Source organism: Carcharhinus amblyrhynchos, chromosome 29 (assembly GCF_965287045.1).
Source record: "Carcharhinus amblyrhynchos chromosome 29, sCarAmb.v2.hapA, whole genome shotgun sequence".
Lineage (NCBI taxonomy): Eukaryota > Metazoa > Chordata > Chondrichthyes > Carcharhiniformes > Carcharhinidae > Carcharhinus > Carcharhinus amblyrhynchos.
In genome coordinates this window covers 15,380,571-15,395,901 of record NC_137352.1, presented here as the reverse complement: position 1 = coordinate 15,395,901, position 15,331 = coordinate 15,380,571, and the positions used below count along the sequence as shown (strand labels likewise).

General features: G+C 40.3%; 1 protein-coding gene across 1 annotated transcript in view; it reads right to left on the bottom strand.

Moving 5' to 3' along the window:
* The window catches only part of crtam (cytotoxic and regulatory T cell molecule), a 40,830-nt gene extending 26,329 nt beyond the window's left edge, over nt 1-14,501 (bottom strand). Inside the window, exons 1-3 of the mRNA XM_080214745.1 lie at nt 14,425-14,501; nt 5,575-5,721; nt 34-186 (exon numbers count right to left, since the gene is read on the bottom strand). Of these exons, the coding sequence (XP_080070871.1) occupies nt 34-186; nt 5,575-5,721; nt 14,425-14,473 (349 nt within the window). The 5' untranslated portion in view covers nt 14,474-14,501. The remainder of the gene's footprint in view (nt 1-33; nt 187-5,574; nt 5,722-14,424) is intronic.
* Nucleotides 14,502-15,331: the final 830 nt, after the last annotated feature.

The window sequence follows — 15,331 nt, the reverse complement described above, 5'->3', positions numbered from 1 at the left end:
ATTACTGCTTTCTTATCCCTTGAATATACATACCTAAGACAGTGAGGTACACGTGTTTGGTCACTATTTGGTGGTCATAATATAAACAGGTATACATGCCATCATCTTGCACTGTGGTATTGCGCAGAGTGACGATTAATTTTGCGTTCGAGTAATGCACTAATTTGTATCTTCTGTCCCTTAACCCTGTTGGAAAAAATAATTCCTTCATGATCTTTTGTGATTAATATCCAAGCAGCCATACATATAACTGAGAATGAGAATGACGTGTCTTGATTTGATTTATTATTGTCACATGTACTGGATGCAATGAAAAGTATTGTTTCTGGCACGCCATACAGACAAAAACATACCGTTCATAGACTACATAGGGGAGAAGTAAAGGAGAGGGTGCAGAATATAGTGTTGCAGTTACAGGTATGGTGAAGAGAAAGATCAGATTAATATATAATAAATAATATAATAAATAATAACATATAAAGATCAGCTAAATATATAATAAATAACATAATAAATAATAATACATAATAAAGATCAGTTTAATATATAGTAAGTCCAATGTCTCATTGAAAGCTGGAACTTCAATATTGTAAAGTGAGAGAAAGTTATTTCTGCAGAATGTTTTATTACTTTTGAATGATATTTGTTCATCTTGTTCTTTGAGGACACCAATAGAAATGAAAATTACATGTTTAAAAATGATGGATGGCTGATGTGGAGACAGCTTGATACAAGATTTAGAAGGGATTGGGGGATATGGGTAATTGGGACTAGCTGGGAGGGCCCATGGTCGGCATTGGTTAATTGGGCCAAAGGGCCTGTTTCTGTACTGTATTATTCCGTGGCTCTATTGCTGGAATTTTAATGGCACACCCATCCCAATTCTGGGGCGGGCGAGTCTTGCAGAACGGCATTCTCTGTTGGCCTTAGGTGGGATGTTACTAGCCTTGATCGAGCGAAGTAGTAAAAATTACAGTGTATGACTCAAATATAGAGATAGTCTCCATTCCTAAAAGTAGCTATATTGTGTGCTGCAAAACCCCTCATTGTGCTCTACTCTTTGCTAACTAATTACAGCATGCTCTATCTCAACAAGGACTTGGCTGGCTCCAGTTTAGTTTTGCCTGCAAAATCATGAGAAACAGAGCAGAATACTATTAGTCTTATAAATGAACTGTGTTCACACTATCACAACCGCTGTTGAAACAAAAATGCAAAGTCTTGTGGATGCTGAAAATCTGATAAAAATCTGCTGGAAACATTCAATAACTAGATCAGAATCAGTAAGGAGAAAATACATCTCAGATGTAAACCCTTCTTCAGAATGATGAAAGGTTTAAGTCTGAAACTATGAACTTGCCTGTTCCCTCCAAAGATGTTGGATGACTTGTCAAGCGTTTCTAACATATACTGTTACAGATAAGGGTTTAGAAGGCTGCACTTCAAACATTTTTAACAGTGTCTCATAAAAAGGCCCCTTTAATTGAAGTAGTATAATCAAATATGACATACATTTCTGTCATGGTGGTTTCAAGAAAAAGAAACCGTTAGAGTAGATTGCAACGCTGTGTCATAATAGTAAGGAAGGGGCTTCAAAAAAGACAGCTAGTAGGGTGTTTTTGTCGAGTTGCCATGTGAATTCAAGCCCCCACTTTATTTCACTGGATCACCAAAGGCAGATGGAGGGAAGAGAAACTCAGAACACTGGAGAATCATGGATTTAAGTTCTGACTGGTGTTGATTTGCAAAATAACCAATTTTAATGTACATATCTTTGAAGAACATATATAACTTAGTTTCCAGATTACGCTAAAAATAGATAATCACTCAAGTAAATCTAGAGTAAGCTACATGCGTCAGACCACAACAAAGTCTGTAGAGCTTGGACATTAGTTTCACAGGCCGTCTGACAGGAAAAGCTTAACCCAACAGACACAGCACTCAGTGGCTATGTGCAAAGTCTGCAAACTAAAGTTCTGGTCATGACGTCAGAGCAAAAATATTTAGTGTCTACCTTGACATCCCTCTTTGACCAAGTGTCCTAATATGTCTTGGTGTGTGTTTTGGTATGAAATTATTTTGCTGTTAAACTGCATCAGATAATACTCCTGTCTTGGAATGCTATGATTTACACACAGGTTTTCATTGTAATCTGATCGATTAATTCAGCACAAACCAAGGACTGAACCTGGAAATTTCTTGCTCTCAGGCAGGGTGTGGAGGTTCCATCCTACTCTAAAAACCCAGGACTTATTCCTGAATCTATCGATATTTGCCATGGTCTTGCAATGCCAGTAGCACCTACTATTGAGCTCTGGTGCTGTTGAGACTGCAGGAACATTGGGGTAGGAGGAAGGGTATCAGGTTTCTGAGGCATTGGGATTGGTTCTGGGGCAGGTGGGACCTGTACAAGATGAACAGATTGCACCTTAGCAGGACTGGGACTAACTAACATCTTTGCAGAGATATTTGCTAGTGCTGTTGGGGAGGATTTAAACTAGACTGTCAGGAGATGGGAATCTCAGAGTGAGCTCAGGTTGGAGGAAATCATAGAATTATACAGTGCAGAAGGATGCCATTCAACCCATCGAGTCTGCACCGATCACAATCCCAGCCATGCCCTATCTCCATACATTTACCCTAGAAAGTCCTCCTGACACTATGGGGCAACTTAGCATGGCCAATCCACCTAACCTGCTCATCTTTGGACTGTGGGAGGAAACCAGAACACCTGAAAGAAACCCATGCAGACATGAGGAGAATGTGCAAATTCCACACAGATAGTGACCCAAGCTGAGAATTGAATCCAGGTCCCTGGTGCTGTGACGCAGCAGTGCTAACCACTGTGCCACCATGCCACCCCAAAGAGGGGAGAAAAGCAGTAAGTGAAATTAGAAGGCAAATTAAGTGAAGGCTAGCATCAAATGAATCACCTGACGAAGGGGGTAACCTCAAAAGCTAGTGAGTTTACTATCAAATAAATCGGTTGGACTTAAACCTGGTGTTGTCAGACTTTTTACATTGATCATTTAGGACAGATAGGCAAAATGAAAAAAATGATCTTAGATCAAAGGATCAAAATGCAGCATCAGTTTTGGTGGAGCTAAGAAGCAGCCAAAAAAGGCAAAAGTTGGCTGGAGTAGTTTATAAGCTGTAGTGGTAATGCTGGGCATAGCATAAATCAGAAAATTGGAGCTACATGTGACATGGGAAATAAAATGATGATGGATGGGTTTTTAGAGCAGTACGTTGAAGAACCAACCAGGGATCAGGCTGTTTGAGATTTAGTTTTATGTAATGAGAAAGGGCTAATTAATAACCGTGCTGTAAATGAGTCTTTAGGAAATAGTATGGCCATAGAATGATAGAATTTTACATGAAGTTTGAAAGTGACATAGTTCATTCTGAAACTATGGTTTTAAATCTGAACAAAGGAAACTCTGAAGGGTATGAGGTACAAGTTGGCTACGGTAGATTAAGAAAATACACAAAACGTTTGCCTATAGACTGGTATTGGCTGGTATTTAAAGAAACATTGCATGGTTTACAACACGTATACATTTCTCTCAGACACCAAAAAACCCAACATGAAAGGTAAATCAACCATGGCTAACAAAGTAAGTTAAAGGCTGCACTAGATCAAAGGATTTGGTTTTGGAACAAGTGGTAAGCTCAAGGATTGGGAGAAAATTAGAATCCAGCAAAGGGGAACCAAGAAACTGATAGAGAATTGGAGAGGAGAATAGCTAAAGGTGAATGAAACATAAAGGTGGACTGTAAAAGCTCTGCAGAGGAAAAGATTAGCAAGGACAAATGTGGGACCATTGTAAGTGAGGACAGGGGAATTTATCATGGAGAATAGGGAAATGACAGAGAAACTAAACAATTATTTCATGTCTCTCTTCAAGGAAGAAGATACAGAAAAATCTCCCAGGAATAATAGGGAAACAAATGGCTTGTGAAAATAAGGAACCGAAATAAATTATTATTAAAAAAGAGGTAGTTCTTAAAAAATTAATGGACTTGAAAGTTGGTAAATCCCTTGGACCTGATGAGCTACATCCCACGGTACTGAAGGAGGTGGCTGTAGAGATTGGATGCATTGGTGATTATCTTTTAAAATTCTGAAGGCTTGAATTTTCTGCTCCCCCATGGCAGGTTCTGAGGTGGGGTGGTTGGGGAAGAAATGTAAAATTGCATGGGTAGAATTCCGTTTGGAACTCATCCTATTGCCTGATACCGAGATCATCACCCTTCCTTACTCCCCAGCACATACTAGAGTCCTCCCTCCCTGGGGCTCCTGGTTCTTACCTGAAGTATGGCCCTGGGATTTCATTTCAGGCATGGCACTGCAGTACCTCTTCTAGCCACAGTGGCGCTGTGCCTGGATGGACTGGAGAACTGTTGGCTAATCTGATTAATGAATAAATGGGTCATTCATTGGATAGCAGGGTGTTACTAGTGGGGTATCACAAGGATTAGTGTTGGGGTTACAGTTGTTCAGACTCTATGCAATTAATTTGGATATGGGGACCAAATGTACTATTTCCAAATTTACTGAAGACACAAAAACTAGGTAGGAATGGAGAGGAATGGAAAGGAAAACCTGTGAAGAGGATGGAAGAAGGCTTCAAGTGGATTTGGGGAGGCTAAGTGATGGCGCAAGAACATGGCAAATGGAGCGTAATGCAAGTAAGTGTGAAGTTATCTACTTTCGTATAAAAACAGAAAGGCAGAGTATTTCTTAAATGGTGAGATATTGGGAAGTGTTGATGCCCAAAGGAACATGGGCATCCTTGTTCATGAGTCATTAAAAGCTAGCATGCAGGTTCAGAAAGCAATTAGGAAGGCAAATGGTGATTTTGAGAACAGGAATGAAGATGTCTTGCTGCAATTGGACAGAACCTTGGTGACACTGCACCTCTAGTATTGCATACAGTATTGGTCTCCTTATCTAAGGAAGGATATATTGCCATGTAGGGAGTGCAACAGAGGTTCACCAGAAGAATCTTTGGGATGGCAGGATTTTCTTATGAGGGGAAATTGACGAAACTGAACCTTTATTCTCCAGAGTTTTGAAGAACAAGAGGTGATCTCATTGAAACTTACGAAGTTCAGATCGGTCATGACAGAGTAGATGTAGTTTGGATAATTACCCTGGCTATGAGGATAGGATCAGAGAGCGCAGTCTCAGAATAAAGAGGCAGTCCATTTAGGACTAAGATGGGAGGGGAGGTGGGGGAGATTTCTTTACTCAGACAGTGCTGAATCTTCCAAATTTTCTACCCTTGAGGGCTGTGGAAACTCAGTCATTGTGCCTGCTCAAGACAGATATCAATAGATTTCTGGATACTGTTGACATCAAAGGATGTGGGACTAGTGCAGGAAAGTGGCATTATGGTAGATGATCAGCCATGATGGAACATGTCTGGTGGAACAGGCTCAATGGGCTGAATGGCCTCCTCCTGTTCCTGTGTTCCCATCTTCTGAGAAGTCATGACTCAGATAGATAGTGGAATAGGCTCGAGAGGCTGAATAGCCTACTTCTGTTACTATGAATGATAGTACTCTTACCTTGAATATTGTTAAAATATGCAACTTGCCACCGTGGATTTGTCCATTCAATAAATGACTTCTCAATTCCATCCATCGTACAATTGAGGACTACTGATTGCCCCTCAATCACAGTGATGTTCTCTCTCTGCAGAATGGTTGAGTTTGCTGAAAGTATAGAAGATATTTTTTTCAAACCAGCATTTGAATTTCATACATTGAATTGGAAATGTTATTCCTTACACACTGACTGTGTGAAGAATCGAGTTCTTTGACAAATCTCAACTGGATTACTCCTGGGTCCTTTATAAAAAACTTGAAAGCCAGATATTTATTCAAGAGCGAAACAAAGTATTATGAGCGTCAATGTGCAAGCAAGCTGGATTTTTGCTCTTTGAAGATTTTTAGAGTAAGAAGTCTGTCAATACCAGGTAAGGTCCAACAGGTTTATTTGGAATCACGAGCTTTTGGAGTGCTGCTCCTGCATCAGCTGAGCACTGCTTCTTTATCACTCACCTGCTGAAGGAGCAGTGCTCCGAAAGCTCGTGATTCCAGATAAACCTGTTGGACTTTGACCTGGTGCTGTGAGACGTCTTACTGTGCCCACCCCAGTCCAACGCAACTCCACATCAAGATTTTTTGAATATTGAGCGTAATTTTATTGAACTCAGTGGAAGAGAATGTTTCAATGGGTGATTGATTTCATATTGTGCATTTTACACTGTACAATGTATTTTGCTAAATGATAAAATTTCCCCTCTGTGTTAATGATAGTTCACTGTACTTGAGTTAATCAGCATTATAATAATTTCTGGATCACAAGATCCTGATAGTAATACCTCCTTAACAACAGTTCCCAGGGAAAATGAACAAATTGCACATTTTTTGGGAAGAATCAATATCCCTGTGGGTTGCATTGAATCATAGAAACCCTACAGTGCAGAATGAAGCCATCTGGCCCATTGATTCTGCACCAACCACAATCCCACCCAGGCCCTACCCCCATATCCCTAAACATTTACCTGACCACAAATCCCTCTAACCTATGCATCTCAGAACATTAAGGGGTAATTTTAGCATGGCCACCAAACCTAACCCACACATCTTTGGACTATGGGAGGAAACTGAAGCACCTGGAGGAAACCCATACAGACACGAGGAGAATGTGCAAACTCCACACTAGACAGTGATCCAAGCCAGGAATCGAACCCAGGTCCCTGGAGCTGTGAAGTATTAGTGCTAACCACTGTGTTACCATGCCGCCCTATATATCCATGTATATCCACAACTAGGAGAAACCATTTAACGCAAGACTTTTCTTGGGTAATTTAGGGATTCCTAAATTGTGCTTTTCCAACTTTACAGGGAGGGTCAAAATTCTGGGAATTTAGTAGATCACAGAAATTCCAATTTGACAACTGAAACAAAGTGGTGCAAAATGATGTGAGGAAGTGAGAGAGAAAAACCCCAGCTTGCTCGTGGTCATACAAGTAACGAGGGGAGGTCACATGTGGAAAGTTTGTTATATGACCAGTGTGCAAACTGTGACTTTCCAACAATCATCTTGTCCGCAGAAGCAAAAGAAAAAAGCAGTTAAGAAGAACTTTAGTCTGTACAGTTCGAATTGGCATGGCTAAATGTGAAATGGAGAAGGAAATGTTAAATAATTCAAAGATTTGGATGTCTAATGCTTTAATCTTTTCAAAAAGGAAAGATTGCTGTATGTAACTTTCCATCCCCCCCATCACCCCCTTCTCCTCCCTAATCTTCAGACTTGGTGACCACAGTGGACTTTCTGGTGTGAAGGCGACTACAAGAGGATATGATTCATTGTTAACACTTTAAAAGCCCCCTCTGGAAAATTATTGAGGTGTTACTTTGAGTTTGCCAAAGTCACATCAGTTGTAGCCCTTATGTTGTTCACATTTCTATTTTAAACACATTAGGAGACAGACTATTTTCACTTTGCAATGATTCACCCGAGTTAAAGCCAATGAGTCAATGATGCAGGCTTAACCACAAGCCATACTGTAACTTCATGGAGTAAACCAGTGATAAGCATAACTCAAGTTACTCATTCTCAATTTGTTGTTCCTTAAGTATATTTGTGGTACTATCAGCTCACCACATGAGATATCACAAACAAATGCCAGCAAGGACTGTGCTCTCCAAATCTGTGAAATAAAAACCTTGTTTCATTTTCCATCAATAAATGTGATCAAATGGAATCCTGATACAATTCTTTATCTACCACTGACAGTACTCCACTTGTCCTGAGAAACAGTGCATGATGTAAACCAAATGACCATTAATATCATTGGGAGATATGGGCCGAAGTTCTCCCAAAAAAATTCGAAGTGTTGAAATCACATGAAAACTGGGGTAATTCACGCTGGCTTTTTCAGTGGGAGTTCAGTGCACTCTGTGCACTGGAGAGGCCACGAGCATGAATATCATTATAAATCAGTGAGTGGGGCCTATACCCGCTGGGAGGCTGAAACCAACAGGCCTTTCTGCATGCACAGTGGCTCCGCACTCTCAGCCTCCTGATTGCAGGCCAGCTCAATCACTGGCCAGGCCTGGACCCCCGCAGTGCTGTCCTTCCAGCCCCTCCATGGCCTGATCGTGACCTCCCCCAACCATTCCTGGGCCAACCCCAACCCCGGTCCCGGACTGGACTGCCCTGATCTCCAGCCACACCCCTAAAAGTTATCCTCCCTGCCAGCAGTGATGATTCCCCCCCAGTCCCAGCAGGCAGGCAGACCTCCCCCCACCCCGCTGACCCCCATTCCTCCCGGATGATGCCCCCCTCTCCACCGGCTGACCACCTCCCCCCCATCCCTTCCCCCAACTCAACCCGATTGCTGGTCGCCCTCTTTAGTTGACCGATCACAATGACAGAGTGGCAGCGGGACTCTCCCATCCCCACTGATTACCCCCCCAAGGCCCCGTCCCCATCAGGCCCTGCCGCCTTGGCACTATCCTATGCTCAATGGACAGTGCCAAGCTGTCCCTGGACACTTTGACTCTTGAGCAGTGCCAGGAGGTACAGGCTAGCACTTTCAGAGTGCCCGTGCCCAGGGGACACTATCCACCTACTGACTGACCCCTTAGGGGGCCCCACTTGCCCCCCTTCACTCCAGCAGGGTCAGGCCACTCGCTCCCTGAAAGTGGGGAACCAGTGTAATCCCCCTGGAAATCCAGTGCAAGGAGATGCGGCTGGGGTGCGAACTCTCATGCGAGTCCCACACGTTGTACCCCACCACGGTGTGATTTGCCCAGCCTGCTGTTCTAAAAAATTAGCACAGTGGGATGGGAGAATTGTGGCCATGACCTTTGCCCCTTAAGAGGCCCAGTGATATCAGTAAATTCAGCCTCATGAAAATGATAAAGAGAACAGTTTCAAGGGATGAGCAATGGAAGGCATTGTAACTAATTGAAAAGATTACACAACACTATCAATTCGCAACATAGCTCCAGTACTTGAATCCTCCAATACAAGTTGCATGCTGGAAGACTCTGAAGGAGTTGTTAGATTTGTCTGTATTTTCTGGACAGGTTCAACTACGCAGAAACAAAACCAAGGCAATCACTCAGATATTGGTTAAGCGTTGAAGATTCACCAAGGCCTTGATGTTATGAAAAGGATATAAATAGTTTTGGATTGAGCCTGATCTGCTGAGCAACAGAAATCTGCCAAGAACTTTTTTTTTCCCTATTTCATTACAGCTTTATCAATCAGTAGCAAAATGCATCTGTTGGCAGTACAGTTTTGGTATTTGTAGGTTATAGCTGAGGTCCATTTACTGGGATATTGATTCAAATGAAATGAACGTTTCTATTAATCAAAATTAACAGTACAGATTGTTTAATGTGTTATCATATTTCCACTTTGTTCTCATTGGAAGGTTAACTTAAATTAATAGATTTTTATACTGTGCAAGACTGCAGCATGACTTTAAACCAGATTTAAAACCAACAGCACCACAAATAGATTGTCTGGTTATTCCATCTATTTCTGCTTGTCGGAGCTTGTGCACAAACTGGCTGCCTGAATGAACACTGCATTTTGAGGTAGTTCATTACTTGGGAAAGGCTTGAGGGAAGTCACAGGGCTTGACACAGATGTGAGTTTGTTGATCACAAAACCAACCAAGCTGTCTTCTCAGAATTCGACTGGTTCACCCTAACGTTCAATACCGGCTTCCTGTACAATGACTACTTTGATCCTGCAGCCTCTAATAGCTTATTGTATTGGAATGTGGGCCTAGGCTTTTGAATTTGATGCTATAAAGGAGGGAAAGTGCTATTAAAATATTTTGACAATGTGGACATTTGGTAGTTGATTCTTGCAGATTGATAATTGAAGAAAGTGAGCAAGTTAAAAGGGGAGGTGACATTGACTTCCCATTACACGAAGGGACATAAAAATAACTGCTGTAGCGTCTCTTCCTGTCACGCTGTGTTAATGTGAATAGATATAGTAAAACTTGAATTGCCACAAGATAAGAATCAAAATCAAGATATGAGAAACCATACAACAAAAATTTTTGAATAGTTTTATTATAATTTGTCACAGTTTGGTTGTCGTTTATTCCTGAGATTTAAATAACTTTCATAAATTATTTCAGTTCATGTTTGCACGCTTTCTCTTTAATCATGTAATGGGCTTTATGGTGCACCAAAACTATCATTAATTTGTAGTTAGTAAACCATGGGCCTAGAAGTAATGTGCTGTGGTAAATGTGTTTGAATATTTAAGTTGTTTTTACATTGAAACTGTAGCACCGAGCAACAGTGTTAATGACAGTGTTAAGGCCTGATGGTCATGGAAGGAGATGGGATGTATTGAAGAGTTCTTAAGATCTCAGTAAGGCAAATTCAGTAATCCTGCACTCCCATGTGCGAAGGGAGTATGAGGGCTATAATATTCTAGCAATATCATAAAACATGTTCAAGTTGATTTCCTCAGATATTGCCAATGAAATTATAAATATAATCATTGAAATATCATGATTTATAACATGTCATGATTTTGCTAGAAATACTAAACAGAAGAAATTCTTCACAAACACGTTCACAGTTTTGTGACACGGTCAATGATGGAGTTTTGTGCCAATATTTCTAATTGGCTGCTCAGTGAATTTTTTTGGATAATTTGTCACACAAATCTATCTGCCTCAGGGAGAAGAGCTCTTGTCAATTCCTATCCATGTCTCAAAATGCAGAAATAAGAAAATTCAAGCCAAGAGGTCTGTTCTTGTCCATTTTGCACACACAAGATGTGTTTTGAACTTGTGCATAAGTTGAATGAATAATATTAAAAAAAAACTATGTGAAGTTATGTTATGGATTTACAACCTTCAGTTGTTTCAACAGAAAATGGAGTTTCAACATTCACACTGCAATGAAGTTACTATGAAAATCCCCTAGTTGCCACACTTCAGCACTTGGTCAGGTACAGTGAGGGAGAATTTAGCTTGGCCAATTCACCTAACCAGCACATCTTTGGACTGTGGGAGGAAACCGGAGCACTTGGAGGAAGCCCACACAGACACAGGGAGAATGTGCAAACTCCGTACAGACAGTGACCCAAGCCGGAAATCGAACCCAGGTCCCTAGAACTGTGAGGCAGCAGTACTAACCACTATGTCATCCTCAGATCTCCAAGCTTAATTTCAAACATACAAACCATATTTTCAAAGTAAAATAAAAGAGAAAAATGCATGTTAAAAATCTTTTCTGACCTGGCAGAATTCACATCCAAGCTTTATTAGCTAACTCAGAAACAGAGTTTAAAGTCATGACTTTAATACTGTCTGTGTCTGGTTCACTTTGGACACTGTTGATTGAACCACAGGATGGTTCAATAAAACAGGATGGTAGTTCAAATTTGTAACCTGCACAGTTTTAATTTTGAGGCCCATTTTCCTCAGCAAATTTAGCAACATTTTTATCGTATTACTATATCAAACAACCAGACAAAACACCAACTTTAATTTAATAATTAAACTTTATTTAATTATTTTAAGGTAGATAACATGGGCTGTTGTTTATTATATAAATAATGAGTAAGGGGGGAAGACCTTTGTCATTCGTGCATTACAATGATGACTTTCCTATCAGTAGAATAAATTGGACATATATTAGGCATTTTCTCTATTTACTATTATAATTTGAAATATCATAATTTTATACAAAACATGTTTCTATATGACAGAGTGATAATGTCACTCGTAAGATGTACTTTGATTATGCCCCTTTGTTCCATTGCAAACTACTCCCCTCCTCCACATAGGGCCATCTGTCGCAAGTTCTTTAGTTTTGTCTTTGTGAACATTAACTTTTGTTTTCCTAGTAACTCATTCTGCTATTGCGCCTTTATTATAAAATATGGAATTAAGAATCTACTGATGACCAGGAAACCATTGTTGATTGTCGGAAATCTGCTTCCCTTACCCAGTCTGGCCTGCATGTGACTCCAGAGCCACAGCAACGTGGTTGACTCTCAACTACCCTCGAGGAGCAAGGGATGGCCAATAACCAGCCAGCAAAACCCATGTCCCACGCATGAATAAAAAATGACATTATCATTTAATTTTTAAAGCCATTATTAAAATCCCTTTGTCTTACTTCTGTGACATCTTTGTCAGTCTCTGTTTAGCTCCTACCAATCCCTGTCCTTCTATTCTGCTCCACCTTTTCCAGCCCCCTCACCAACTAAATAATCCATCACATTTCTACCCATCTTCAGCTCTAAGTAAGAGTCACACAGACTTGAAACGTGAATTCTGTTTCTCTCTCCACAGATGTTGCTAAACCTGCTGAGTTTATCCAGCATTTTCTATGTTTACTTACAGCCGTTTAATGTGCTTTGAGAAAAGTCCATCTATTGTGCTTTCACAAAAACTAGTCAGGTTTTTAAATAAAGTCTGTGTCCAGATGATCACCTCTCATTTGTTCATGGAAGCCCAACGCACCCATGCATTTTTCATTTTTCATGCAATTTATGGTCCTGTTCATTTTAAGATCATTATTTACAGCAGCTGCTCAGCACATCAATATTTGGCACTTCTGTAAAGGGACTTATAGTTACAATTGCACATAAAACATAAGGTAGGTAGCAAACTGGCCTGAATGTCTTTTTATTCAATTTGCTATTGTCCATTTTGCTCCCCTCCTGAAGTTGAATTTTGCCTATGTTTAACATTTTAACAATTGGTTAAAAACCAATGCAGTGTTGTAGAGTTGGAAGTGCCATCCTCCAAATTAGATATCCAGATTCCAAGCCGTATGGGCCCATCTGACAGGTGGTCATGAAAGTTCCCATGCCACAATTCAAAGAAGAGCTGGGGATTTTTGCCAAGTGTTCTGGCCAACATTTATCCTTCAGTCTACATCACCAAAACATACTAAATTGCCATTTATCTCATTGCTATTCCTGGGACCTTGCTGAGCACAAATTGGCTGGCAGATTTCCTACACTATAACAGGACATCACAAGTACTTCAGTGGCATTAAAACATGTTGGAATGTTCTGCTTACTTGTTGAGCCACAGCTTCACAAGCATCGGGTGCCCTCAGATACCGTGGACAAACGACCATCGTTCCTGTGTGAGCTTTGACAACGAGTGTCAAAATGCTGTTTAAATGTGAGGGGGCATGACAGCTCGCCCATCACAACCTACACATGACAACTTGCTTTAGGCACCATAGAATGATAATCAAGAAGAAATCCATTTGATTGTTTCTTCCCAACGCAAAAGTGCTGAGCCCAATTGTAGTACTCCTGCCATATTGAACTAAATTAGTACAGACAAGAATGGAACCTGACTACTCTGTAGAACTCAATGACGCACTGCAACTGAGATATCATGAGAGACATCTACAATCTTTTAAATATGGCAACTGCTCTCATGCTCAGTTGAACAAGTGTATTGGAGAAAATATGAGGAGAAGCCTGCTACCTAAGTAGGTATAATATTTGCACCAATGCAAAATATACAACACTTTGATTACTTTAACTTCAACTTAAAAAATGCAGCAATTAAGATAATTGCAGTGAAACATGAATTGTTGTCATAACTTTAATGAACTCATTCTCCTGAATGCCTTCAGCTTTCTGAACTGTTAGGTAGTAATGGCAATGACTTGTTAGGAACTGCCTAACAAGTGTTTCCACAACATAAGAGTGCATGTCTCAGATAAATTCCCATCACTGAAGGCAAACAAGGTTTGTTTCCTCATAGCAGCCCTACAGCTGATCTTGAGCTTGACCCAGGACTTGCCTGGTACGCACACTTGCAGTAGGTTTCTCACACTGGCAATTGGGAATGTGAACTTGTTGATATTTCTCTGCAGGGGGGCAGCAATTAAAGCACCATTCATGGTGCTCTGGCTGACACAAACTACTTCAGCACAGACTAAATATTGAACTTCCTGGTGCATATGGGCTATTCACTGCAAAAACTCACAGTGCTACTTGAGAGAGCCCACAACTAAGTTATACTTCGTTGAGGGAAATTTTCTCAATATAGGATGTCATACAAATACTTTGGCTATTATAACCAGAGGGAATCCATCGCTTTCAATTATCAATAAATATAATCGTTGAATATGCAATTAATAAAATATCAATATAACCATATAATTCTTCAGAAGATAAGTGCCCATACCTCAAAATCCCTTTCTGTACTCAAAATCAAATATTAGTTTTCATTGAAAAAGCTTAATATTCAACTTCTATGAACAGGATGCTAGTTAACGAACTCCACTCCTCAGTCTCGTCTTACACATCGTGCTGTGGTTTGCTAGTGTATTCAAAACTAAAATTACTTTAGTTTTGCTTTTGAGAAGTAAAGTAAAGCTTACCTTGCAGCACTAAGAATGCTAGAAAATACAGCACTGAACGAAGAGCCATGGTGTCCTTTCACAAACCGTACACTGTCTGGTCTCTTCCTCTACTTGAGGATTTAGTGCAGCACCCTCACACAATACAGGACGTGGGTTCCCGTGACATCACAGAGCCATAAGTGGTAATGGACTTTCCACCCAGTTTTAACTCTACGTATAGGCAGAAATCAGCCTGGGTAAACATTACAATGTTTCGATTGTTGTTTTCTTCAAAATGAATGTGACATTTTTCATTGCCTAAAACCTTCAAAGATGGCTGTAAATGTCTTCATATTATACAAATTTCCTCAATGGAGGAATGGTAAGCAATTTAAGTTTCCTTCATCTTCAGCAAAACCTAAGAGATTGGAACGTGTAAATGGCAGAATAAAGAACATCCCATCTACCAAATCCATTCACTCACTCAATCTACCTATATCCCATTTAGTCTTTTTGGGGGGAGTTTGCCTGACCCACCCACCATGGGAATCAGAGCGGGTGGGGGTGAATCTTTCAAGGCTCCATTGACAACGGGAGGGATTTTTTGGTTTTAGGGGTGAGCACGACTGGAAAATCCTGCCCTTTACCTCTTCTCGACAACTTTGCTCACATCATTGCCATAGCCATGTCTTAGTTGGAGCATAATCCAAAGACATATTTCTGATATGATATGGTGATTTTTTTAAAAGGCATTCTTTTAAATTTTGCCACACTAATTTCCACATGTCCTATATCTCCTGTTTCTATAAGTTCAGAATGAATTACACCAATAGAGAAAAACAGCCACTTTCTGTGCTTAATTTCCACAATTGTCTTAATATTTTAGTTTTCTTGCATAAAGAAAGATTTAAACTAGATTATTGGCCAAGTTTTGTGGCACAGTGGT